Below are 24,890 nucleotides of genomic sequence, written 5' to 3'. Positions count from 1 at the left end.
TTAGGGCTGGCATTGCCCAGAGGCCAGTGCGTGAGGGAGGGAGCTGACACCCAGCTTCCACAGGGAACACCCTTTCGTTGGAGGCAGGGGTAACAGGGCGACTCACAGTCCTGAGCACAGTCCAAGAACCTCCCCTCCCCAGAACAATGGGATGGCTCTCCTGCTCCTCCCCGCTCCTTTCTCCCTCCAGCAACACCTGGCCTGGAAAGGGGCCAGGGGAACCTCACTGCAGCTGCCCCTTCTAGGCCTGGGAAAGGGGGGTGAAGAACCCCTGCAGCTGCGGTGGGAGCAGAGATGGGGCTGGGGGGCAGAATTGCTGTGGGGTTTGGGACGGTGCATAATTCATTGCTGGGCTGGCAAAGGGGCAGATGTGGGGCTGGGGGTAGAGCTGGACGGGGAACGTTTTTCCTCCTCCCTCCTGAAGCGTCACGATTTTGAAATTTTTTCCCATCTCGTGTTTGGACAAAAATATTGCAATGTCCAAAAAGTTTACGGACCGATAAACCTAAGAAAAAATTCCAGCCAGGTGACTGAAAACGCGTCTTTCAATTTCCACCTTTTTTGTCTTTTTTTTTTTCCCAGTAGAAATAAAAAACGCAAGACAGCCATTTAGAAACTGAAAACAAAACGTTTTGTTTTGAAAAGAGCTATTGGGACAAGTTAAACCACTCTCCCACCCCCCACCCCCACCTGTAAATCTGGGATAACAGCCCTGACCTCCTTTGTGAAGCACTTTGAGAACTATGGATTCAAAGCGCTAGGCACGAACTAGGGATTATTAACAACAGCCATCAAGTGAGTCCTTTTCTCTCACACTGTGCTTTACTGGTTCGGGGGGGCTGCCTGACTGGTAAATGGAAAAATCCCAGTCTAATATTCTAACTAAAATCAATTTACAAAAGTTGAGCATAGTTCTGTATGAACCCAACAACAACAATTTAACAGCCTCTCTTCCTAAGAGATCTTTATTTACAAATAAGCTTCAAGTGTAGTTTCAAGGTGCATTAAAACCAAAGATATGGGGTTCTCAAACTGTGGGTCACGACCCCATTTTAATGGGGTCACCAGATCTGGTGTTAGACTTGCTGGGGCCCGACGCTGAAGCAGAAGCCCAAGCCCAACTTCCCAGTGCTGAAGCCCTTGGGCTTTGGCTTTGGCCCTCCAGCCCAGAGTGGTGGGGCTCAGGCAGGCTCAGGCTTCGGTCCCCTCTCCTGGGGTTGCGGTGTAATGAAATTTGAGAACTCCTGAACAATAATCACAGACTTTGCTAAAGCTGATGGGTGTGCCAAGCACTGTTTCAATTTGTGGAAGAAGCAATTAAGCCCCTTTATACAGTAGCACCAGCTACAAAGAATGAAGTGACCCCCTCTGGGAGCTCAGGGCTAAGCCCTGCCTGCTGAGGGGTTTCCCAGATTGCAGACACACGGGCTAGGAGGATGGTTTTGCAGCCTGTGTGTGCTGGAGGCAGGAAGCCAGAAGCAGTTGTGGGAGCTTGAGAGGAGGCAGAGAGGCAGGGCTTCTTGGGCACAGAGCCTGTTGGTGGGGCAGACTTGGGGATTTCTGAGCAGAGAAACTGTTGGCTGTTGTTATTTTCTTCTGTGTTTGGGGAATCAGGATTGTGTGTGCATTCTTTGTGAATAAACTAGATCAGGGATTCAAACTCAAATCACCACAAAGGCCACATGAAGACTAGTACATTGGCCCGAGGACCACATCACTGACACCTTTTCATACAAAGATACAAAAGTGCCCCCCTCTGCCCCTGGCCCCGCCCCCACACCACCCCTTCCATGAGGCCCTGCCCCTGCCCTGCCTCTTTCCACCCCTTCCCCACCCCCATTCCAACCCGTTCCCCACAGTCCCCACCCCAACTCCGCCCCCCCTCCCTGCCCCTATTCCAACCCCTTCCCCAAATCCCCATCCCAGATCTGCCTCTTCTCCGCCTCCTCCCCTGGGCGCGCCACATCCTCGCTCCTTTCCCCTCACTCCCGGAAAGTCCTAAGCACTGCCAAACAGCTGTTTGTCGGTGGGAAGCTCTGGAAGGTAGGCGGAGGAACGGGGGTGTGGCGCACGGGGCAGGGGGAAAGGGGAGGTATGGCGGGCCGCAGGAAATAACTCCATGGGCCACATGTTTGTGACCCCTAAACTAGATTATATCATGAGCTCCCAGTGCGATGCGATCCTTAGTTGTATAAACAGGGGAGTAGTGAGTAGGAGCAGGGAGGAGATTTTTACCTCTGTATAAGGCATTGGTGAGACCCAGAGTGGAATACTGCATCCAGTTCTGGTGCTCACATTCTTGAAAGGATGTTGAAAAATTGGTGAGGGTGCAGCTGAGAGCCAGAAAAACGATTTGAGGGCTGGAGAAAATGCCTGACAGTGAGAGACCTGGGCAGCTCATTCTGTTTAGCTTCTCAAGGAAAAGAAGATTGAGAGGTGACTTGACCACCGTGTACAAGGACCTTCATGGGAGAAAATCCCAGGTACTAAAGGGCTTTTTAGCCTACTGGGAAAGGCAGAACAAGAACCAATGACTGGACGTTAAAGCCAGACACATTCCAATTGGAGGCAACAGTGTTTCCCAGTGTGAATGATTAGCCATTGGAACAAACTCCTGAGGTGAATGGTGGATTCTCCATCACTTGATGTCTCCAAATCCAAACTGGCTGCCTTGCTGGAAGATGCTTTAGTCAAACACAAGTTATTGAGCTCAGTACAGGTAATCAGACTAGATTATATAATGGGCCCTTCTGACTTCAAACTCTGTGAATCTATGAAAACCTACCCAGAACATACCTGTCTGAATCATCAATTTCTCCTGCTAATGGAAACAACCCTACAAGGCCCTGAATATTGGCAAACCACTGGGGCTGAGGGGAACAGCACTACAGAGAAAGCTTCACCTCACAACTTCTCCATCTATGGAGCTTTCTTGCCACAGGGCTCACAATGAGGAAAGTATTTGCAATTAACAGCTATGGGGATTGAGCATTATGGGTTTCTAGAGACAGGAGAATGGGGCAGACATGGAGGAGGCAGCTGGAAGCAGCCAGTCGAACCATTGATGCCCAGTGCCACGTGACCTAAAGGACTGAGCGTTGCCCTGTGGCTTAGAAGACCTGGCTCTGCTGCTGGGTGATCTTCAGTAAGTCATTTTCCCTTCTCTGTGCCTCAGTTTCCCCACCTTTAAACAGGGATAATGATACTCCCTTCCTTTGTAAAGCACTTTGAGCTCTGCTAATAAAAAGCACATTATTGTTACTACTGTTTGAGCTAAAACAGCTCAGCCTGCTGTAGTAGTTGCAAGAGGAAGACACTAGGGGGCAGACAGGCTCACATGCACTGTTGCGTGTATTTCCCCCCAATCTGTTGCATCTCACTGGACCAGCCCTGGGCTCAGAGGTTAAGTCATCACAAGACACTGTGCTGTGAAATGACTGTGTGTTTATTATAGGGCCATGTTTGCTCCCCACTATACAACGACTTGTTTTCTCCAGTGCACAGGCTGAAACACAAGCTTTGGGACAGATCCATCCCTGCTGTATTTCCAGTGGGGTCTATAATCTTTATCCCCCTCTTGTGACAGGCAGGTGCAGAGCAGCCTCTGAGAGCAGCAGGGAGCATGTCATATCCCACTGGAGTCTGTATCTCCTGTTCTATGCCTCCTCCTTCTGCTATCTGCAGCCCCCCAGTAGTGGTCAGGTGTCCTGCGCCATCAGGACATGCCTCAGTGGCAGCCGGCAGTGCTGCTGTACATCAGCCAGATAACACAGTATAATGATATCCGTGTCGGTGCTGAGTTACATTAGCCCCTGGTTCCATTCCCTGTGCAGCTGTGTGGTTGCTGAGCATTAAGAAATGCATGGTTCAGAGTTTGTCCCGGACTCCTTTCAAAGCAGCGGGGGAACAGGTTGCATTACAGAAAGCTGATGTCACCGTGGAGATAAAGGGCATCGCTGTGCTCCTTGGCACGCTCAGAGCTTTGGTTTGCCCTGGGGGTGGGGGGTTCCTGCCTGCCCCTGAGAGCTTTGAATCAGCCCGCACATTCCTTTCCCAGTAGGTTTCTCTTGCAACACTTCGCGGAAGCTGTGGTGCAGATTTAACCCCTTTCCCCCCTGAATCCTTGTGTGCAAAAACCTGCCCTGTGTGTGGGTCTCAAGGGACAAGTTGTTACCTGTGAGAGTCGTGTGTAATTGGATGACGGAATATTTGAAACTGAGCAGCTGCGACCCCCCACCCCAATGGATCCCGAAGGCATCTGGGGCCGAGTGCCATCAGCAAGTCTCTCTGAGCAGAACTTTCTCCTGGTTCTGAAGGGGAATCTTCTCTTTGGTGTCTTCACCCCTCTTCATTCGGGACCTTTGATGAAAGAAGGGGGGAAATACCAATGAAGCAGAGAGGCAAAACAGGCATAAGTTATTTTTCAGCCAGTTTGAATACTAAAATGAGGCTCAGACATTAGTCACCAGGGCTGAACTTCACTAGAGGAACAATACAAGGGCATTATACCACTCAAAAACCCTGTGGTCTAGTGGTTGGTGCTCTGGCTGGAGACTGAGTTCTAATCCCAACTCTGCTATTGACCTACTGTGACACTGGGCAAGTTCTGTTTCCCCCACTCCCCGCATTGTCCATTTAGAACAGTGGTCCCCAAACTTTTCATTGTTGCACCCTCTCTTACCCCTGTCTGTGCACACACACCCTGAGCTGGGACTGGGAGCAGGACCGCAGTTCTGAGGGGTGAGGGGGGACACCGAGAGGGGTAAGGGGGTCCCCAGCGGGGGGCACGTCTGAGGCTAGGAACGGAGCCGTGGACAGGGGCTGAGGCTGGGGTTGGGGCCAGGCAAAAGTTGGGAGCAGAGTTGGGCTGGGTGGCACTCCCTCCCTGCTCCCCCGGAAGCTGGCCCAGGCCCTGCCGCCCCCCACAAATGTTCCTCTGGCACACCCCACATTTTGGACTGTCACAGATTTAGACTGTCAGATCTTCAGGACGAATCTGTCTCACTGTGCGTTTATACAGTGCCCAGCACAACAGGGGCCCCAACCTTGGATGGGGTCTGTGCAGCGCCTGGTCTGATGGGAGCCTGGATAGCTATCTATCTTTTGACATACAAGCCCAGTCTCTTTCTACTCACTGGAATCAGTCAGTGGATAGAGGATATCAGGAAACCCTTTGTACAGCACCTAGCACAACAGGGTCCAGGGCCATGATTGGACACCTGGGTGCCACAGTCATACAAATAATACCAACTCTCTGCACAATTTGCCTGGCTGGCTGCGGGGTGGACAGAGCTGATCCCAAGCACCAGCTGAGTGTTTTGGCCTTTGGAGCCCAAACCCTGTCTTGGCCGCAGGTGCCAGAGTCAGACAGGAAGAGCGGGGAGACCTTCCATCAGACCAACCTGCTCTCCACCTCCTCCACAGTGTCTGGCAGTGGTTGGTTGAGAGTCTCCGGGAGGAAGGTGGCCGCAATGCCAGAGATGATTGGGGCAGCACCGTAGACGATTGGCGGCAGGAAGGAGAAGTATTCATCCAACATCTTGGCCAAGGGAGCCACAATACTTCCTACCCGGGCCATGGTGCTGCCAAAGCCCAGTCCGGTCTGCCTGGCGTTGCAGGGAAATAACCATCCAGAACAGAGAAGGGTCAGCTCAGTACTGGGAGTGCAGAACTGCTGGGTGGGAATGCTAAACAGTGACACAGCAGGATGTGCTGCTCACCCTTCACAGTGCTGACCCCAGCATGACACTAGGGGGCGCTGTGCTGCCGGGAGCAGGGTGAGGGCTCAGTAGGATATGCTGTCTTCTCACAGCCAGTGCAGACCCCTGTGTCCCAGCATGGCACGAGGGGGCGCTGTGCTGCAGGAGGCAGGGTGTGGGCTCACTAGGGGTATACTCTCCCCTCTCAGTCAGTGCTGACTCCAATGCTGCAGTGCCATGCTAGGGGGCACTGTGCTGCAAGGAATGGGGTGCAGGGCTCAGTAGGGGTCAGCTGGAAATACAGCATCTTACCTGATCGGTGTGGGGTAGAGCTCAGTTGTGAATAGAAACACGCAGTTGAAGGTGGCCGAAAGACATCCCTTCCCAATCACAGCCAGTGATGTGCGGACTATTTGCAGCTCTGCAAAGAGGGGACAAGGAGAATCCAGGGCTAGAACCCTGTTGCAAACTCCGAGCTCTCCCTTGCCTCCCTTCCATTCTGCATCCCAGCACTGTAACCTTGGCAGCCTCTCTCCTCTGCCCTGTTTCACCTGGCATATCCCCAACCCTGCTCTTTCTTCCTTCGTCACTTCTCCAAGACCCAGCCTTTCCCCTCTCTCCCATGGGTAAGAATCTCCTCCATCTCTCGATTGTTTTGTCCTCTTCCGCTCTGACCTCACTCGCGCCTACCTCAGGACTATTCAGATAGGTGGCTGTGTATGGAGATAGATAGGTGGTTAGGTATGACTGAGGGAGTCAATTACTCTTTGTTTGAGTTACTTTAGACTCATTGACATTTCTTGGAGGTTACGCGCTAAGCATTGTCGTATGTGGACTGGACCAAACCCACCTCTGGGCACAAAGATGTTGGTAATGATGACAAGCCCAGCCAGGAAGAGGAAGGCTGAGAGCGTGATCCTGCGCCCAATGTAGGACATGGAGATGGTGACCAACACTTTGGCCGGGAAGTCAACAGCTCCAAAAATCAACTGGATCACGTAGATACTGACGCCAAAGTTCTGCAGATCCATGGCCAGCCCGTAATAGGAGAAACTGGTCGAGAACCTGCCGTTCACCATAGAGAGGGAGGCAAAGAGATGAGTGAGAGTCCTGTTGAGTGTGCAGCCCGGTGAGATTTAGCTCCAGGCCTAGTTACAATTTAAGCCCAATCTAGATGGGACTTTAGCACTATCTAGGCCCTTGTGCCAGCCCTGTGAACAGCCACAAGGCCCTCCCCCCCCCAAGTTAGAGTTGGCCAGGGGAAATTTTAGTGTTACACTTGTGGGTGCTCTGGTTGGTGTGTGCAGTGATGTAACACAGTGTGGGGGGCATTATTCAAAGCAGGGATGCCCAGGATTGAATGGACACACAAAGGGCCCTAAAATGCACCAGCTTTAGAGAGAAAACCCACAGACCTGATAAGAACCTGACAGACTGGAAGATAAGAGCTAGATAGACACATAAGGTAGACAGACAGACTGAGTATGTCTAGGGATGGATTGAAGCATGGATGAATAACCCTTAGGCAGACAAATGTCCAAAATCTGTGGATTATCTATGCTTGGAAATGGACTAAGTATCGATTTGCAGGCGATACCATGATGGAAGGGGTTGCAAGCACTTTGAAGGGCAGGATTAGAATTCAAATCAAGAGTGGGTCTGCCAAACCTAATTTGGATCCAGATTTAGGATCAGGGACGAAGGGAAGGAGTGCTCTTACCACACAACTGAGAGGCAGCAGAATATCCGGCGTATGGCAGGTGTGCGTACCAGATCCGAGACAGTGTAGGATGACTTCACCATTGACAGTTCCTTCTGCATTTTGGAATTTAGGATCTAGTAGGGAACAAAAAGGTCAGTCGGGAAGCCCATGACAGCCCCATGGATTCAGCTGTGATGACACAGGACCTGCAAATGGCTCCTTGCTTCGGCAAATGGTAGCTAGTCATTCCTTACTGAGGCAAACTCTCATGGACCTCAGGTTTCAATTCAACAAGACCTACTTATGATTGGATATAGAGTCCACATGTATTGACCATACAGGCCTGATATTATTGATACTATTAGTAATATTATGGTAGCACCAAGAGGCCACAACTAAGATCAGTGCTCAATTATACAGCTCTTTCCCTCCCCCACCCAGCTATTTGAACCCTACCCCCCACTCACTCTGCCAGTGCCCCTCAATCCTGACCCACAGCCCTAGCTGCTATCCCAGCCCTGGGCCTCCTTTGAGCCCAGACTACCAATTGTGTGAAATGATGTGCTGGTTTTATAACATAGACAAATATCCGCAGGGGACTAAGTTAACATCTCTTTGGAGCAAGGGAGGAAGCTAGAGCTGGGCCAGCTCTCTGTTGAAATCAGGCTTTATTCAATCTCCTTTGCCCAGTGCTAGAAATCTGGTGGGACAGGCCCTAGTTCTGTGTCCTCTGATAGATTAAAAGGTTAAATGGCCTGATCCTCAGCTGGTGTAAATGAATGACTCCAGTGGAGTTGTGTCCATTTAGACCACCTGAGGAGCAAGCCCTTCATTAAAGACTCCATTGGGTCTCTTTACCTCTGTGGTAATCTTCTCCCCTTCTTCCCGTTTCCCATTCACTCTGGCGACCCTTTGAAGCACCTTCACTGCTCTGTCAGCTTTACCTGCCAGAACCAGCCAGCGGGCAGATTCTGCGAACCACCTGTTGAAAAAGGATAGTCAAATGTTTCTCTTGCAGAACCAAGGTCAATGATAAGAAAAGGAGTACTTGTGACACCTTAGAGACGAACAAATTTATTTGAGCATAAGCTTTCATGAGCTACAGCTCACTTCATCGGACGCATCCCATGAAGTGAGCTGTAGCTCACGAAAGCTTATGCTCAAATAAATTTGTTCGTCTCTAAGGTGCCACAAGTACTCCTTTTCTTTTTGCGGATACAGACTAACATGGCTGCTACTCTGAAAGGTCAGTGATGTGACCCACAACTTCGATGGGGTCCTCAAAGCAGGATCAGCTGAAATAATGCAGCACAAGATAATTATCTGTGTTACAGAGGGGGGAAATGAGGCACAGACAGGAGCAGGAACTTGCCCAGGGAGTCAGCAGCAGAGCCAGGAACAGAACCCAGGAGTTCTGTGCACCATCCTCTTGAAACCCAAATGCCTGACTCCTAGTTCCCTGCTGTAATTCTGCTTCTCTGAGAGCTGAGAATAGAATCCAGGAGTCCTGACTCCTAGCTCTAACCACTAGACACTGCCCCCCATCCTGTCTGCTAACAACCACAAGGAAAGAGGACAGCACTTGCGCCTAGAAGGAGAGCTCTCCAGAGACACGTACCAGGAATAGATGAGGAAGAAGAAGAAAGGCAAAGAGACAGTCAGCTGGAGCCAGCGCCAGTTGGGGATGCCATATGCCAAGCCCGCCAGCAGGATCTGGCCCAGGGTATAGATGAATCCTGTGATGGCAATGGTGATGGTGCGGAACTGAGTGGGGATCCACTCCACAACTGCAAGGAAAGGAACCTTGTTTAACCTGCCCATGGGCAGTGACGAGGATACTGCTAGCCCTGACTCTCCTTGGACCCACTGGCACCACATGTTACTGCACCCTGCAGGGCTGCAACAGAGAAGAGGCAGCAGAGGGAATGTGAAAACAGCTCTGTACTTCGAGCTGAAATAGCCATGCTGGAGAAAGCAACTCTTGCCCCTGCTACCTTCAGACCCCCAGTGGTAGCCAGGGATATTGCAGCCTCCAGTGCTGCAGCTCTCCCAGTGGTAGTAGATGATATTACAACCCTGTGAGGCTGGAGCTGCTTCAGCCCATAGCCCAGTGGCAGCAGGTGGTAGCAAGGAGAATGTACAAACAGCCCAATACCCTGAACTGAAATAGCCCCATGGGAGCCTGCTTCCATGCTCTGCACTTCCTCCCTTTGCTACCTGCAGGCCCCTGGGTCATGCAGGTGTACCGAGCCCCCAGGAGATCCCCAGTGCCAGCAGGTGGTATTGCACCTTTTAGTACATCAGTCACAGTATCTGTTATGGGTTGAGGTGAGACACTTGAGACCTAGCTGCTAAACAGGCAGGGCTTACTCAGGCAAGCGATGCTGAGCCCAAAGCCAGATAGCGCCATCCCACCCAGGAAGCGGAAGACACAATAGGAGATGTAACTGGGGGAGAAGGCCGTGCAGGTTCCCATGACAGCCAGCTGCAGAAAGGACCAGATCAGCATTGCCTTGCGTCCAAACCTATGGCAAAGGGGGACAGAGAAGGGAATAAGTAACAGGCATTGAGTTAACAGAGAAGGGAATAAGTAACAGGCATTGAGCTGGTCAGGGCTCAGCTGTGGGTCAAATGGGCTATGATGTGATTGGAGAGGAGGTGATTCTTGGGGCTGATAGGACCATTGGCTTCCAATGGCATGTCCACCTAGGTTGCCATGGACAACAGACCATGAACAAGATGGGGACAATGTGGAGTGATGGTTGACAGATTTTAAGGCTAGATGGGAGCATTAGATTGTCCAGTCTGACTTTTGTATAACACAGATCATTGGGCTAATTCACTAGGACCGGAGGTCCCAACTGAAACTGGGGCTCCATTGTGCCAGGTGCTGCACAGACCCACAGTGAGACCAAAGCTCCAGTGTGCCAGGCGCTGCTCCGCCCCTGACTGAGATCAGGGCCCCATTGTGCTGGACACTGCCCAGAGCTGAAGTGAGAGACCATCCCAGAGAGCTTGCCCCAAACAGACAGAGTACCAAAAGGAAAAGTGGGGCAGAGAGAGAGGGAGGGACTTGCCCCAGGTCACACAGCAGAGCAGGGAATAGAACGCAGGTTTCCTGAGTCCCTGCCCTGTGCTGCCCAGATCAGCTTACCTGTCAGAGAGACCGCCTAGCACGAGTGCTCCCAGCAGCACCCCAGCCATGTAGATTGACTGCGCCATCTGCCGGAACTTCCGCAAGTTACACACCAGGTCCCACTGCAGGTGGGGGAAGGGAGACAGAGAGCAAGTCAGTAATTTCTGCAGAGGCCCAGTGGATGGTGGTCAGATCCTAAAGCACTGGAGCATTGCAACAAGTCACAGCCAGTGCGCTGTGAACTCACAAAGTGTCCGAGGTGCCTGGTGTCTATGTACACCAGTGGTTGCTGTCATTACACATGCTGTGGTTGTGCAACACAGTCACGAGTGTCCTGTTCTCATTACCCTGGAGCAACTCCCACTGGAATCACTGGGGCTGATTCTCACTCATGCTTAGGCCCCTCTGTGCCTCTCTGGCAACATAAAGGAGCCTTAAAGTGAGTGGTGTGGCCTCCTAGGAATCCCCACTGAGCTGGATGCCTCCCTGGCTGGTGTGGAGCTGGAATAAGGGCTGATGCAGGGGAAGAATGGGCACCTGGCCAGAATGCACGGCACTCTGGCTATTCTCTTCCTCCCAGGGGCTGTGGGAAGCAGCACATATGTGGAGCAGCCCAGGGGTTCTTGTCCCTGGCTGCCATCCCTGCCCTGACCATTCTCCCCTCCCAAAAGATGCACTGGTGATGCCGATTTTGCAAAAGCAATTACAGTAACAAACACCATGGTAATAGGCCTACGAGAAACAGAGAGGGGTTTGTATGGTGATAGATGATGGGTGTGTCTGGGGATAGATATTACAGACACATGGAATGTGTTTCACACTACTATATCACCTGTATATATGCTGTCCGTTATCTGTATGGGCTAGGGTTGGTATTCCAGGTTCCTGGGTGAGTAACAGGGTTAAACAAGTCTGGAGAAGCCTCAGCCCTTGGGGAAATTGCATAACCTGGTTTGAACTGGTTGACAAAGGTGACCACACAGAGGACTGAGAAAGGTCTGAAGTGATAATTCTCACCTGATCCAAGAAGTGATATAATGCTGTGCCCAAAAGGCACGGGGAGGGTTTGAAGTTCTGTGTTCCTACCTCATTTGGACGATGGGTGACTGCCAGATAAGACAGGCACATGTATAAACTATTGATTGTTTTCAAGGTATGGTTTTCTGTAATGCTTTAGTTCTGAATAAATTGTACTTTGCTTTCGGATGGCTGGTGGGGCCCTGGGTAAGCAGAGCTGCAGGTGTTGAATTCAAGTCAGGCCTGCAGGGATAATCACAGTGAGTTGCAAGAAGAATGGCAAGTTTGCTCTGGGGGGAGAGAGTTGTGGGACTCCATCCCAATAGAGGTGAGGACCGGAGGCTTGAGACCTTAGTGGGGGTGCCCTAGAGGAGGCCACGAAGGGGTCAGACATTTAGTTACCACAGGAATTGTGAGGACATGTAGAGGGATGGATGGATAGATAGAGGGGTGCGTAAGGAAATGGATGGATAGACTAACAAATCAAAATCTCTGCAGATATGTTCTCGGCAGTTTTTGCCAAGAACCCCAGTCATTAGAGCAAAGCATTTGTGGGCATGTTAGCTCCCAGCAGGTAGCCTGAGAGAGCCCAGTGCCATGTGGCCAGGCAGTGGCCTTTGTACTTCCTTCAGAGTAATTTTGGACTGTAGAGTTTCAGTGGTGTTGATCAGTATCACTGGGATTCATGGAAGTGATGTTCTGTAGTCTGTGGTCCGCCATAACCCCCAGCTCATTCCCAGCAGTATGACGGCTTAGCCAGTTAGTCCTCTTTCTGTAGTTGTGCATTGTATTTTTCCTTCCTAACTGCAGTACTTTGCACTTGCCTTTACTGAATTTCATTGTGTTGATTTCAGACTGTAACAAGCTGCCCTGCTTCCCAGCTCCCAGAGACCCCACTGCTGCTCCCGAAGTCTCTTCTCAGGCACTTTTATTTCTCCAGGTTTTGGGCAAACGCAACACAAACAGTTCCTCAGCCCACCCTGGGCTACAGCTTCCACCTAGGGTGACTGTATGTCCCAGTTTGGCCGTGACGGTCCCATTTTTCAGCTCTGTCCGGGCCGTCCCTACTTTTCCCCCAAAACTGGGCATTTGTCCTGGCTGCAAGGCAGAGTGGAGGGTGGGGGCTGCTGTCCAGGGGCTCAACTGAAAGCAGCACTGCCTGCCAGCAGGAGAGCAGAGAAATTTGCTGCTGACGGGCAGTGCTGCCTTCTTCAGAGCTGACCCCCTGGGCAGCGTGGAGCTCGGTGGGTCAGCCCCAGTCCCGCCGCAGGTGTCACAGAGCTCAGTGAGTCCATCTCAGCCCTGGACGGCATAGGGAGGGCAGCTCTGGTGAGCTCTGTGCGTGGGGGGATAGGAGAGAACGGGGGATGGGGGAGCAGCTCGGGGAAGCTCTGGGCCATCCCGTTTTTACTTTAAGAAATATGGTCACCCTACTTCCAGGGGTTTTTCCCCTTTACCTTTCAGTGGTTCCAGCAGGAATCTTCCATGCTCTGTTCCCTGAGCACCACCTCCCAGGGCTTTCTCCTTGGAAGGCCCTTTCCCCGCAGCAGGTTTCCACTCCCTCCCCTCCCAGGGATCGCTTAGGAACTCCCTGATTCTTGCAGCTCCCTGGCTCTGTCTCAGTAGGTCTCTCCCAGCAGGTTCCCATGGCCTCCCATCCACAGAACTTCCTGCTTCTGGCCTGTGTCCCTATTCCCAGGGAGCTAGCAGCGGCTTCCCATGTCTACTCTCTCTACACCCTTTCCTAACTGATGAGACCTGATGCACCCAGGTGTCCCCCTCTAATCATTATACGCTGACCAAGCACAGGTGCATTGGCCCTGCTCCTTCTTAGAGAATATCTATGAACTGATGTCACCCTGTGACATAGACATTTCTCCAACTTATCAAGGTCCTTTTGAATTCTAATCCTGCCCTTCAAGGTGCTTGCAACTCCTCCCATCATGGTGTCACCTGCGAATTTGATAAACATACTCTCCACTGCATGATCCTAGTCACTAAATGAAAATGTCGAATAGTACCTGAGGGACCCCACTAGATACATCCTCCCAATTTGACAGCGAACCATTGATTACTATTCTGAGAATGGTCTTTCAGCCAGATATGCACCCCCCCCGTTATAGTAGTTTCATCTAGACCACATTTCCCTAATTTGCATGTCATGTGGGACTGTGTCAAAAGCCTTGCTAAAATCAAGACCTATCACATATACTGCTTCCCCCCATCCACTAGCCAGTTACTCTGTCAAAGAAGGAAATTAGGTTTGTTTGTCATGATTTGTTCTTGACAAATCCATGTTGGCTATTACTTACAACCCTATTATTCTCTAGGTGCTTACAAACTGATTGTTAAATAATTTGTTCCAGTATCTTTCCAAGTATTGTAGTGGGCCGACTGATCTATGATTCTATTATTCCTTCTTTATTCCCCTTTTTAGAAATAGGTACATTTACCCTTCTCCAGTCCTCTGGGACCTCACCCATCTTCCTTGAGTTCTCAAGGATAAACACTTATGGTTTTGAGATTGTTGCAGGTAGTTCCTTAAGTACCCTAGGGTGAATTTCATCTGGCTGTGCCAACTTGAATACATCTAACTTGTCTAAATATTCTTTAATCTGTTCTTTCCCTATTCTGGCTTGTGTTCCTTCCCCCTGGTTCTTAATGTTAAATCTGTTAAACATCTTGTCACAATTATCCTTTTCAGTGAAGACTGAAGCAAAATGGGCATTAAACTCTTCAGTCTTCTTAATGTCATCCATTAGCAGCTCTCCTTCCCTGCTAAGTAAAGGACCTACATTTTCCTTTGCTTTTCTCTTGCTCCTGATGTATTTATAGAATCTTCACTTATTGCCTTTTATATCCCTTGCTAGGTGTAACTTGTTTTGTGCCTTAGCCTGTCTGATTTTGTCCCTTCATACTTGCACTATTCTTTTGTACACATCCTTAGCCATTAGTCCATGTTTCCACTTTTTGTAGGTTTCCTTTTTGATTTTCAGGTCATTGAAGATGTCCTGATGGGCCATATTGGCCTCTTACCTTTCTTACTGTCTTTCCTGTGTATCAGGATGGTTTGCAGTTGTGCCTTTAATATTGTCTCTTTAAGAAACGGCCAGCCCTCTTGAACTCCTTTTTCCCTTAGCCCTGGTCTACACTAGGACTTTAGGTCGAATTTAGCAGCGTTAAATCGATGTAAACCTGCACCCGTCCACACAATGAAGCCCTTTATTTCGACTTAAAGGGCTCTTAAAATCGATTTCCTTACTCCACCCCTGACAAGTGGATTAGCGCTTAAATCGACCTTGCCGGCTCGAATTTGGGGTACTGTGGACACAATTCGATGGTATTGGCCTCCGGGAGCTATCCCAGAGTGCTCCATTGTGACCGCTCTGGACAGCACTCTCAGATGCCCTATTGTTTGCCGTTGCTCTGACGCAGGGAGGGGCGACTGAGGACACGGCTTACAGGGTTGGCTTCAGGGACCTAAAATCAACAAATGGGGTGTCTTTACATCAAGGAGTATTTCAGGCAGGACTTCACGGAGGGTTCCAATAAGAAATGGTGCACCTAAGTTATCGTTCTTATTGGAACAAGAAGGTTAGCCTGGCCTCTGATTGATACATGGCTAGATTTACCTCGCTGCACCTTCTCTGTGAGTGACTGCAGTGTGACCTAGAAGAATGAGTCCCCTAGACGGGGGAGAGGGGGAAGCAAATGAATACAGAACAAATCTGGTCTATTTCTTGTTTTGATCCACTCCATCTATCTTTTACATCTTTGGCCGGCAGCAGACGGTGCAGAAGGACTGCATGCCATCCTCATCTCTTGCCTGCCTGGCAGAAGATGGTACAGTACGACTGCTAGCGATCCGTATCGCCTGCCTGCTCACCATAAGACGGTTCAATAGGACTGACTGCAGGACTAAAGAGAATGACCTGGTCAAGTCACTCTAAATTAAGTCCCTGCGCCCATGTCTGTCCAGGCACTCCCAGCCGACGTGGCCAGGAGCACCTCGGACATGACGATGACGGCTACCAGTCGTACTGTACCGTCTATTGCCACAAGGCAAGGGGTTGCTGCTACTGTGTAGCAAAGCCGTACCGCGTCTGCCAGCACCCAGGAGTCATAGGGTGACGGTTACCTGAGCGGGCTCCATGCTTGCCGTGGTATGGCGTCTGCACAGGTAACTCAGGAAAAAAGGCGTGAAACGATTTTCTGCCCTTGCTTTCACGGAGGGAGGGAGGGAATGGGGGCCTGACGATATGTACCCAGAACCACCCGCGACAATGTTTTAGCCCCATCAGGCATTGGGATCTCAACCCAGAATTCCAATGGGCAGCGGAGACTGCGGGAACTGTGGGATAGCTATCCACAGTGCAATGCTCCGGAAGTCGACTCTAGCCTCTGTACTGTGGAAGCACTCCGCCGAGTTAATGCACTTAATGCACTTAGAGCATTTTCTGTGGGGACACACACACTCGAATATATAAAACCGATTTCTAAAAAACCGACTTCTATAAATTCGACGTTATTCCGTAGTGTAGACATACCCTTAGATTTTCTTCCCCTGGAACCCCACCTACCAGTTCTCTGAGTTTGTTAAAATGGGCTTTTTTGAAGTCCATTGTCCTCATTCTGCTGCTCTCACTCCTTCCTTTCCTTAGAATCACTAAATCTCTCATTTCATGATCACTTTCGCTCAAATTGCCTTCTGTCTTCAGATTCTCAACCAATTCCTCGGCTAGTCAGAATCAAGTCTAAAATAGCCGACACCGCTCCCCCCTCCCCCCCAGCCACTTCCTCACCTTTTGAAACAAGTTGTCTCCAACACATTCCAATAACTTATTGAAGATTTTGTGTTTTGCTGTATCTCTGTCCCCATACAAACCGCTGTGTCTCTCTGTCCCATACACATCCCTTTGTCTACCTAGTTATGTATGCGATCCTCCTCTCTCTGATTCCAGAGCACCTGGACATTAATGGCACCTGGTGCCCCCAACATGCCCATTCCACCTAGTTCCTAGCAGCGGAGTATGTCTCACCTCGGTAATGATGGTGGAGGTGAACACGCTCCTATCGTAGGTCCATCCTTCCGTGCAGGGCTCTGTGTCCAGCTGAGTTCCATTGGGCTCGGTGACGTTGGGGTCTAGGAGCTGCCACTGAGCGGTGACAAAACGGCGGCACTTCTCTGGCTGCCGGTTCCTGTCCATGGGGATGGTGACCCGGAGCAGGTCCTGGGAGCCCAGGTGCAGGGTGGCATTAGCGTAGCGGGTGTTGTTGGCATTGATATGGACTTGGCAGTGGTGCCCCGGGATGGCGGCGGTGAAGTTCTGCAGGAGGTTGTGGCTGGCCATCAGCACGATGGGGATGGTAAGCAACATTGTGTGGATAATTTGGAAACGTCCCATGCCGCCCACCTGGTGTAAGAATTCGGCGAAAGACATGGTCCCGCTGGAAGCACCTTGCCCTCAGAAATAACCCCAGGCTACAAAAAATACTCTAGGATCCAAAATACTTCTAGAGCTGCATGGATCTCAAACCCAAAAGGTGATTACAGGGCTGCTGCTGCCTCTGAGCTAATGCAACTCCTTCTGTAATGGAACGTCACGCTCCTAGATCCAGCAGTCCAGAGGTCACTCCCCTCAAGGGGAAATCTAGTGTGCAACAGACTGGGGCTTTAGAAGGCTGATGGAAGAGTCCGTGGAGCCCTGGAGAGATTTGGCGTCTACCTAAGACGCTGCTGCGGAGTTGCTCCCAGTGCTGAAATATCCACAGGAGAGCTGGCGAAAGAGCTTTTTAGTTTGATCGAGGTGCTTCTGCCATGGATTTGTACCTGTGGCTTGAGATTAAAGTCCCTGTGTCTGTGAATCTTCCATGTAGCCCAGCAGAACCGGTGTCCCTTCTATGGCAAACAAAACAGGGCTTGTTAAAATCCACCATCAGTCATCTGCTTTGCAAATGTCACTAGGCACCTTTGCTAGGGGGGGTGAAACCTTCCTAGATTCCTGTTTTCCCCCTTGCAGCAAAGAGATCCTGATTTAAGGGTCTTTGAGAGGATTATATAAGCTTTAATCAGCTCATTTGGTTAAAGTTATACTCCTGTTTTAAGGGATTAGTTCAAATGAAAAGGGAAAAAAGCTGAAAAAAATTAAAGGGGAAAATGGAGAAAAATGCAGCAGAGGAAAGTGCACTGGGTCTCGCTGGAGGACAGGTTCAGTCTAAGGGTTGGGGCTCAGAATTGTGACATCCCCACAGAGCAAAGTCAGGGGAAGCCAGCCTTCTGGAATTGGAGAGGGGATGAGAAAGGAAATGCACCAGTGCTCTCTGCTGGAGGGACTGTGTTCAGAAATGTACAAGCTTTTTACACGACCAGGGCTCTGGGTGGCTTGGTAAAAGGCCTGTGGGTTCTAGAGGTCAAAGTGCCCAGGTCTGGTTTCTCCCACTGGGGAGCGTTGCGGGTGTCTTGTGACACATTTACCTGGGTTCAGCCATCAGAGACGGCTGCATGAGCACGTTGATCTGGGAAAGTGGAGGAAAAATTAAATCTAAGATGGCCCTGCAGGTAAGACAGTGGACTGGGATGCAGGTGACCTGCGATTAGGGCCCTCCACCCCCACCCCTTCCAGTCATGAAGGATGCTCCACAGAGCCTGACCGAGATCAGGACCCCCCTCTTGTGCTGAGTGCTCCATGGATCCTGACTGAGATCAGAGCCCCCTTCTTGTGCCAGGTGCTCAATGACCCTGACTGAGATCAGGACCCCCCTCTTGTGCCAGGCGCTGCACAGACCCCAGTTAGATTGCAGGCCACCCCAGTGTGGTAGGCACTGCATGGGTGCACAGCAAGAGACAGTCCCTGCCCTGAAGAGCTCAGTCTAAACAGCCAAAGAAAGATAATTCTCCCCCATTTTACAAACAGGAAAACTGAGGCACAGAACGATTACGTGATTTGCTCAAGGGATCTCCTGGGTCCCAGTTCTTTCCCACAAGGCCATTGTTCATCTGCTGGTTAGGAATGTCAACCAGTGCATCGGTTCAGCAGAGCCAGTGGTAACAGGTCAAAGCCAAATGTAGTTACACAAAAAGCAGAGGCGGTAACAGATGCAGGGGACTGCGTGTCAAGACCTGGGGGTGGAGCTGCTCCATTCAAAGCCTGAACTCCTTAGCCTGGGAAAACACCCACTATAGGCCAGTCCCTGGGGGTGGGAGGGATATTTGCATGGCCTTAGTTCTGTGTCGGAAGGATGGTGTTATGGGTAAGGCACTGGACCATGACTCCGGAAAAAATCCCAGATGTAAAACTCCTCGTGCCTCAGTTACCCCAGCTGTCTGTTTAAACTGTGAGCTCTTTGAGGCAGGGTCAGTCTATCGCTTTGTGTCACAAAATGGGGCCAAGGTCTGTGCAGCACCAAACACAATGGGGCTCCAATCTTGGGCGAGGTCTATGCATATTCTGTTCTATGGAGGTTCTGATCTGCCTTCATCACCATAGTACCTCAGCACCTATCTTTGCACCACCACAGTTCCCACTGGCTTCAGCTGCGACTGAAAACTGGGCCATGGTTTGGCCCCCTCGAATTCAAAGGCCGTGAAGATGTTGGCATTTACCTCCCAGCTGCATCACCGGTTGACCTGCCAATCAATGCATCTCTATAGAGCCGCATGCCACAGACAACTGACTTTATTCAGAGCCTCGATAATTTACCACATAATGTTTCATGGCTACTGCCTCATTATTCAAAGCCGGTCCAACTACGAGGGCCAGATTAGATGGTCACACTGAATAGAGTTTGGACAGTGTTGGGGGTTGCTAAACTGGCAAGTACTTGCTAGTCACTAGTTAAAGGGACCCTGTCCTAGTACGAAGAACACATTGGGCCTTGGAGTTTAGCCTTAGTAAGAGCTGCAGGATTTGTCCCAGTCGGTGACTGGTGCTTTGTAAGAAGGAAACAGACACACCGGTCTCTTTTATCGCCTATTGCAGCTGCAGTTTGTCCTCTTCTACCTCTTCGATCATTGATATTTATGTTACAGTAGCGCTCCCAGGTCTTAACAGAGATCAGGGCTCTTGTTGGGCCAGGCACTGCACAGGCCCCCTGATCGAGAGCAGGGCCCCATCGTGCCAGGCGCTGCACAGACCTTGCCAGGATCAGGGCCCTGCCATGCGAGGTGCTGTGCAGACCTTGGCAGAAATCAGGGCCCCATCCTGCCAGATGCTGCACAGATGTATGGTGAGAAACAGCCCTTGCGCCAAAGATCTTACTCTGTAAATTGACAAGGGAAGAATCATTCTCTCCATTTCACAGATGAGCTGAAACTGAGGCCCAGAGTGATGCAGTGACTTGCCCAAGGTCACACAGGAAGAATGTGTCAGAGCTAGCAATTGAACCCGGATTTCCTAAGTCTCAATGCAGTGTCATAACCCAACTCAAAGAAAGCCAAACTAGCTGAACTTGGACCCCCCACTCCATTCTGCACTGTGTTATGGAGGGGGCCGAAGGCCAGCTTCTCAGCTGCAGCTCATTGCAAGGGGGCTGCACTGGGGGAATTCGATTTGGAGTTAGGGTGGGGCAGAGGCTATGGCATAAAGCCCCTGCCCCATCCCCAAAGACCCTGCCTACGATGGGAGGAAGCAGCAGCCTTTCTCCTGGCAGGGCCAGCAAAGCAGATTTGCCGATGGCTAAACCATTTAGTCATGTTGTAAGTTGCTGGCTTATTTGAAGCTTGGCACAAGCATTAGACAGCAAGAATGGGGCCAGTGACGAGCTGATCTGCCAACTCCTTACTGCTGTGCAGAGCGGAAAGAACACTCTCTCCTCCTATCGCAGTGAATAAAACCCAGGAGTCCTGACCTCCAGCCACCCCTGCTCTAACCCGCTAGGCTTCCAGAGAACAAAAACCAGGAGACCAGACTCCCAGTCCACTTTGTCACCACTAGACCTCACTGCCCTCCCACAGCTGGGACTAGAACCCAGAGTCCTAATGCTTAGATCCTACAGTGAGAAGGCCCCTACTTAGCTTTCCCTTGGTGTAACAACTAGACCACCAAGCTAGTTCAAGAAATACCCACCCAGCCCATGCAGCCAACTGACTAGGTCCGGAAGGTTCAGCTGCTGAATTCACTGGGATAGGAGCTAAGGTGATGCAGAGGCTGATGCCACATGGTTAGGTTTTCAGCACAGAGCCAGCTCACCAGTACCCTGTGGCAGAGTCAAATTGATCACAGCGGCCCTGCCATGGGGGGAAGGGGGAGCACACAGAGCGCCTGCCCTGCGGCCGGGAGGGCATGAGGAAGGGGCTGGGGAGTTGCAGTGTGTCCCTGAACTAGAGGGGGTTGGGATGGTGGCACCCAGGAAGCTGTGGAGGGAATGGAGGGAGGCAAGGAGCCCCTAGTGTTTGCAGGGTGCTCCACCAGCAGAATCTACAAAGTGGGCGACCCCTACTGTCTGATGTGGCAAAAACCGTCGCTCCTGAGCCCTGGTGGCTGCTGCATAGGTGAATATTAGGCTTCCTGTGGGGCAAAGGAGGCCTGTCTTGTGGTTGAGGCACTGAGCTAAGACAGAGACCTGGGCCCAGTTCCCTGTGTGATCTTGGGCAAGTAGATTCCACTTGCTCGGTGCCTCACTTTCACCCATCTGAGTGTAGCATAACTCAGGTGTGATTCACCGGGGTGGTGGCTCTGTTACAGGTATCTGCTGGAAAGTCTGCCTGTAGCGACTCGTGAATTCAGCTCTGGAGGTTCCCAGCTCAAGCCCCGCTGTGCTGGTCATGATGACATGTATCAGCCCAGCACAGTGGATTTGCCCAGTCTAGGCAAGACCTTGGTGAAAGACCTTGCCCTGGTGAAGCTTACAGGGTGGGGAGGGAAATGACTTGCCCAAGGCAATTTGGGGCAAAGGCAAGCCTAGACCTCAGAGCTCTCAGCTCCACAGCCCATCGCTAGTTCATGCTATGCATGACCGCCTGCCGACTCACGTGACCTTTTCCCTTCCACCTCATTCCTACACCGCTCTCCTGGCTGCAGCCACCCTTTGGACCAGGCTGGAATTTGTTGGGTCGACCAGGCTGGAATTTGTTGGGTCGTCTTTTTTGAGCTGTAATCAGAACCCTGGTGAAGGTTCGCTGACCAAGGTCGAGGACACATGATGCATTGGTGTCATGGTGGGGTGTTTTTCCAGCTGGTTCAGGCAAGTTAGTGGGTCAGATGGAACTTGGCAGAGTGTTAAGCTAGTTTCCAGAGAGGACACGCAGCCTCATGACTAGGGCCCTCCCCTAGGACTCTGGAGATCGTGCTGCCATTCCCTGTTCTAGTCCAGATATTTGAGCAAGTCGCTTGTTGTCTGTGATATTTGCACTATCATAGCACCTTGGAGCAGGATCCGATTGTGCTAGGCCCAGCACAAAAAGATGGCCCCTCCTCCAGCGAGCTGCCAATCTAAGGATAAGACAAGAGATGACAGTTGGATACAGCCAGACGAGGGAGCAGAAGGTAACCAGGAGACAATCACTGTCAGCTTGACAGGCTGTGGGCTCAGACCACCAGTGGCCTAACTGTTGTCAAGGTGTCGGTAGGCCTCCCGGCAATGGAGCATTTGAGACAAGTTTGAAGGTGGACAGTGAGGTGGCTTTGTGGGTGTTTACAGGGAGCTCTTCCCAAGCGCGAGGGGCAGCAGAGGAGAAAGCATGAAGGAGTTTGTGTGAAAATGTAACTAGTGGGCACTGGGCGATGGAGGCCGGCATCATGGGCTGGCTGGAGGCAGAAGTCATCACCTCCATAGTGGATGAGAATGATAGGTCAAGTGGGGATAGAGCATGAAGGACCTTGAAAGGGAAGACAATTGGTTAGGTCTATGTGAAAGAGAAGGGGGAGCCAGTGAAGGGATGCAAAGACCGGAGTCAAAGCGATAGGCTAAGAAAATGACCTTTAGCTCTTTACATAACACGAAGCAACCACACAGGCACAGTGGGGTCCAAATAACAGTGGTTACTGAGGACACAAAACATGCAAGGCCTAGTTACATTCCCTGGTTGGGTTCTAAAACATAGAACACGGTGAGCACCACTACAGCACCAATTATTTAAAGGGATACTACCCTATTCCTACACACTACTTCACTTATGCTCTGTGCCTCAGTTTCCTACCTTTTAAAAATGGCCGTAATGAACGTCTCTGCCTCAAAGGGGTTTTGTGAATAGGGGCTGCTAAAAACTTTTTCCACCTGAACTTTTTTTTTTTAATGGAATATTAAAGTTTGACTAAATGGAAAATTGTCATGAATGATGTTTGCATTCCTTGAAAAGTTTTAATTTTTTTGTTAGAAAATTGAAAACCAACCCCCCAAACTGAAAATTTTTCAGTTTTCAGGCAAATTTTTCTGCTTTCCGGAGTTTGGGGCCAAAACTTTTCTATCAACCAATTTGCGGGGGGTGCTGAGAGAGGATGGGTATATCAGGATGGATATCTATATGTAGATGGATGTGTGGGGAGGGTGGGAGGCAGGGATAGATCGATCCATTTGTATGTGAGATGTAAAACAGACCCCAATGCTTAGTGTTCTCTCAGTTCTAGATCTCACTCTGGCCTCTCGGAGACAGCGTACAGATTCATCTACACATTGTTCTGGAGGCCAGCAAGGACGATTAGATCATCTAGCATAACACGGGCCAGAGAATCCCGCCCCAGCAATTGGTGCAATGGAGTGAGTTCCCTTCCCTACTATGAGTGTGAGTGAAATCCTACCCCCATTGAGGTAATTTGGAAAACTCTCATTGACTTTGTGGGGCCCAGAGTTTCACTTTTGTGTCACCGCAGTGGGGCGTTTCATGGCACATTTGGGTATGATGGCCCCTGTCAAGACCATGAAAAACTGAGGAGAAACAGCTGGATCTGCAGGAGCAACATCTGGAGAGCCAGTCGGTAGAGAGATGGCCTGGGGCAAATTTGCTTGTTAGGGAATGATCCTAACAAGGAACCTGCTTGGAGACCCATTTGGGAAGATTGTGATCACCCCACAAATGAGTTGTAAGCGCAGTCTGGCAAGTCAACAAACAAATGAGCATCAAAGTCCAGCCCTGATCCTTCCAAGCAGCTCCTGGGACAAAAGCCACCGGAAGTTGCTGAGTCTGTTTTTTTCTCCGGGTAATAGGATGGCCCCTTAATCTACAGTTGAACATTTCCAGGGTCAAAGGTCCTGCACCAGCTGTGCTGCCCTAGCCTAGAAGAGCTGGGTTCTATTTCTGGTTTCTATTTGCCACTGACTCCCTGTATGACTTTGAGGGTTTCCCTTCCCTAGTCTTAGTCTGTTCTGGTTACAAGGATTGTCTTTCACTCTTCGTGCAATGCCTGGCAGAATGGGGTCCTGATCTATCTACTTCAGGGTATATGCAGTGCCCAGCATGATGTGGGCCCCATTCTCGGTTGTGCTCCTGTAATACAAATAATTACAACTTTACTTAAAGTTATGCACAGGCTTAAACCTTTGCAGAATTGGACCCTGTTATGTTGTATCCCACTTGGGTGGAACTTAGCCACAAAATCACATGAAAAACTTTTGGGACAACACTACCATCTGGTGGAGGGAAATTACACTTTTAAAAATTTAAAAGCATAAGCTTTCATGAGCTCAAATAAATTGGTTAGTCTCTAAGGTGCCACAAATACTCCTTTTCTTTTTGCGAATACAGACTAACACGGCTGCTACTCTGAAACCTAAATTTTTTAAATAATTGTTTGTTTGTTTAAGTTTATTGTTGTGACTGACAAAGGGGCATGAATTTATGCAACACTTGGGGAGCATGTTTCTTCCTCCAAAGAAATTAAATGAGAGGCCAATCATGCAAGCTATTCCTGACACATTATTATTAATTACTTATATTACTTAGTTACAGTGGCCCCCAGAAGCATTAGCCAAGATCATGGCCCTGACATACTAGGCAAGGCACAGCCCCAGGGAGAGACAGTCCCTGCCCCGAAGAGCTCCCGGTCAAAATAGACAAAGGAAGGATTATTATGTCCCCATTTTACAGATGGGGAAACTGAGGCACAGATCAATTAAGTGACTTGGCCAAGGTCACACAGAGAGTGTGGGGGAAGAGCTGGGAATTGAACCAGATGCCCTGCATCCTCAGTTAGTGCTTTAGCTGCAAAGCCAGCGAGCCACACTCAATCTCATGACTTCCACGCGAACTTAGGAGCCTGTATAGGCAGGAACGGGGGTTCAAGGTCCACCTCAGATCCCAAGTAAAATGAGTTTTCTAGTTTCAGCTGAATTCCCTGCAGGGGAAATCTGTCATCTCACCCACCCACCCCTAAAATATTGCAAACGCCAAAAGAAGCTTGAT

At 50.4% G+C, this 24,890-nt stretch overlaps 1 protein-coding gene across 1 annotated transcript in view; it reads right to left on the bottom strand.

The window, feature by feature from the left end:
• LOC311524218 (uncharacterized protein) overlaps positions 1 to 17,621 on the bottom strand; it is a 33,453-nt gene extending 15,832 nt beyond the window's left edge. Inside the window, exons 1-10 of the mRNA XM_084635096.1 lie at positions 16,594 to 17,621; positions 10,556 to 10,659; positions 9,772 to 9,926; positions 9,020 to 9,188; positions 8,260 to 8,383; positions 7,420 to 7,535; positions 6,550 to 6,764; positions 6,012 to 6,120; positions 5,403 to 5,606; positions 4,278 to 4,359 (exon numbers count right to left, since the gene is read on the bottom strand). Of these exons, the coding sequence (XP_084491222.1) occupies positions 4,278 to 4,359; positions 5,403 to 5,606; positions 6,012 to 6,120; positions 6,550 to 6,764; positions 7,420 to 7,535; positions 8,260 to 8,383; positions 9,020 to 9,188; positions 9,772 to 9,926; positions 10,556 to 10,659; positions 16,594 to 16,995 (1,680 nt within the window). The 5' untranslated portion in view covers positions 16,996 to 17,621. The remainder of the gene's footprint in view (positions 1 to 4,277; positions 4,360 to 5,402; positions 5,607 to 6,011; positions 6,121 to 6,549; positions 6,765 to 7,419; positions 7,536 to 8,259; positions 8,384 to 9,019; positions 9,189 to 9,771; positions 9,927 to 10,555; positions 10,660 to 16,593) is intronic.
• Positions 17,622 to 24,890: the final 7,269 nt, after the last annotated feature.

The sequence above is a fragment of the Lepidochelys olivacea genome, assembly GCF_965140295.1.
Source record: "Lepidochelys olivacea isolate rLepOli2 genome assembly, chromosome: 7".
NCBI classification, from domain to species: domain Eukaryota; kingdom Metazoa; phylum Chordata; order Testudines; family Cheloniidae; genus Lepidochelys; species Lepidochelys olivacea.
Note: the sequence above shows the minus strand (reverse complement) of the source record. Positions and strands in the feature narration are given on the sequence as shown.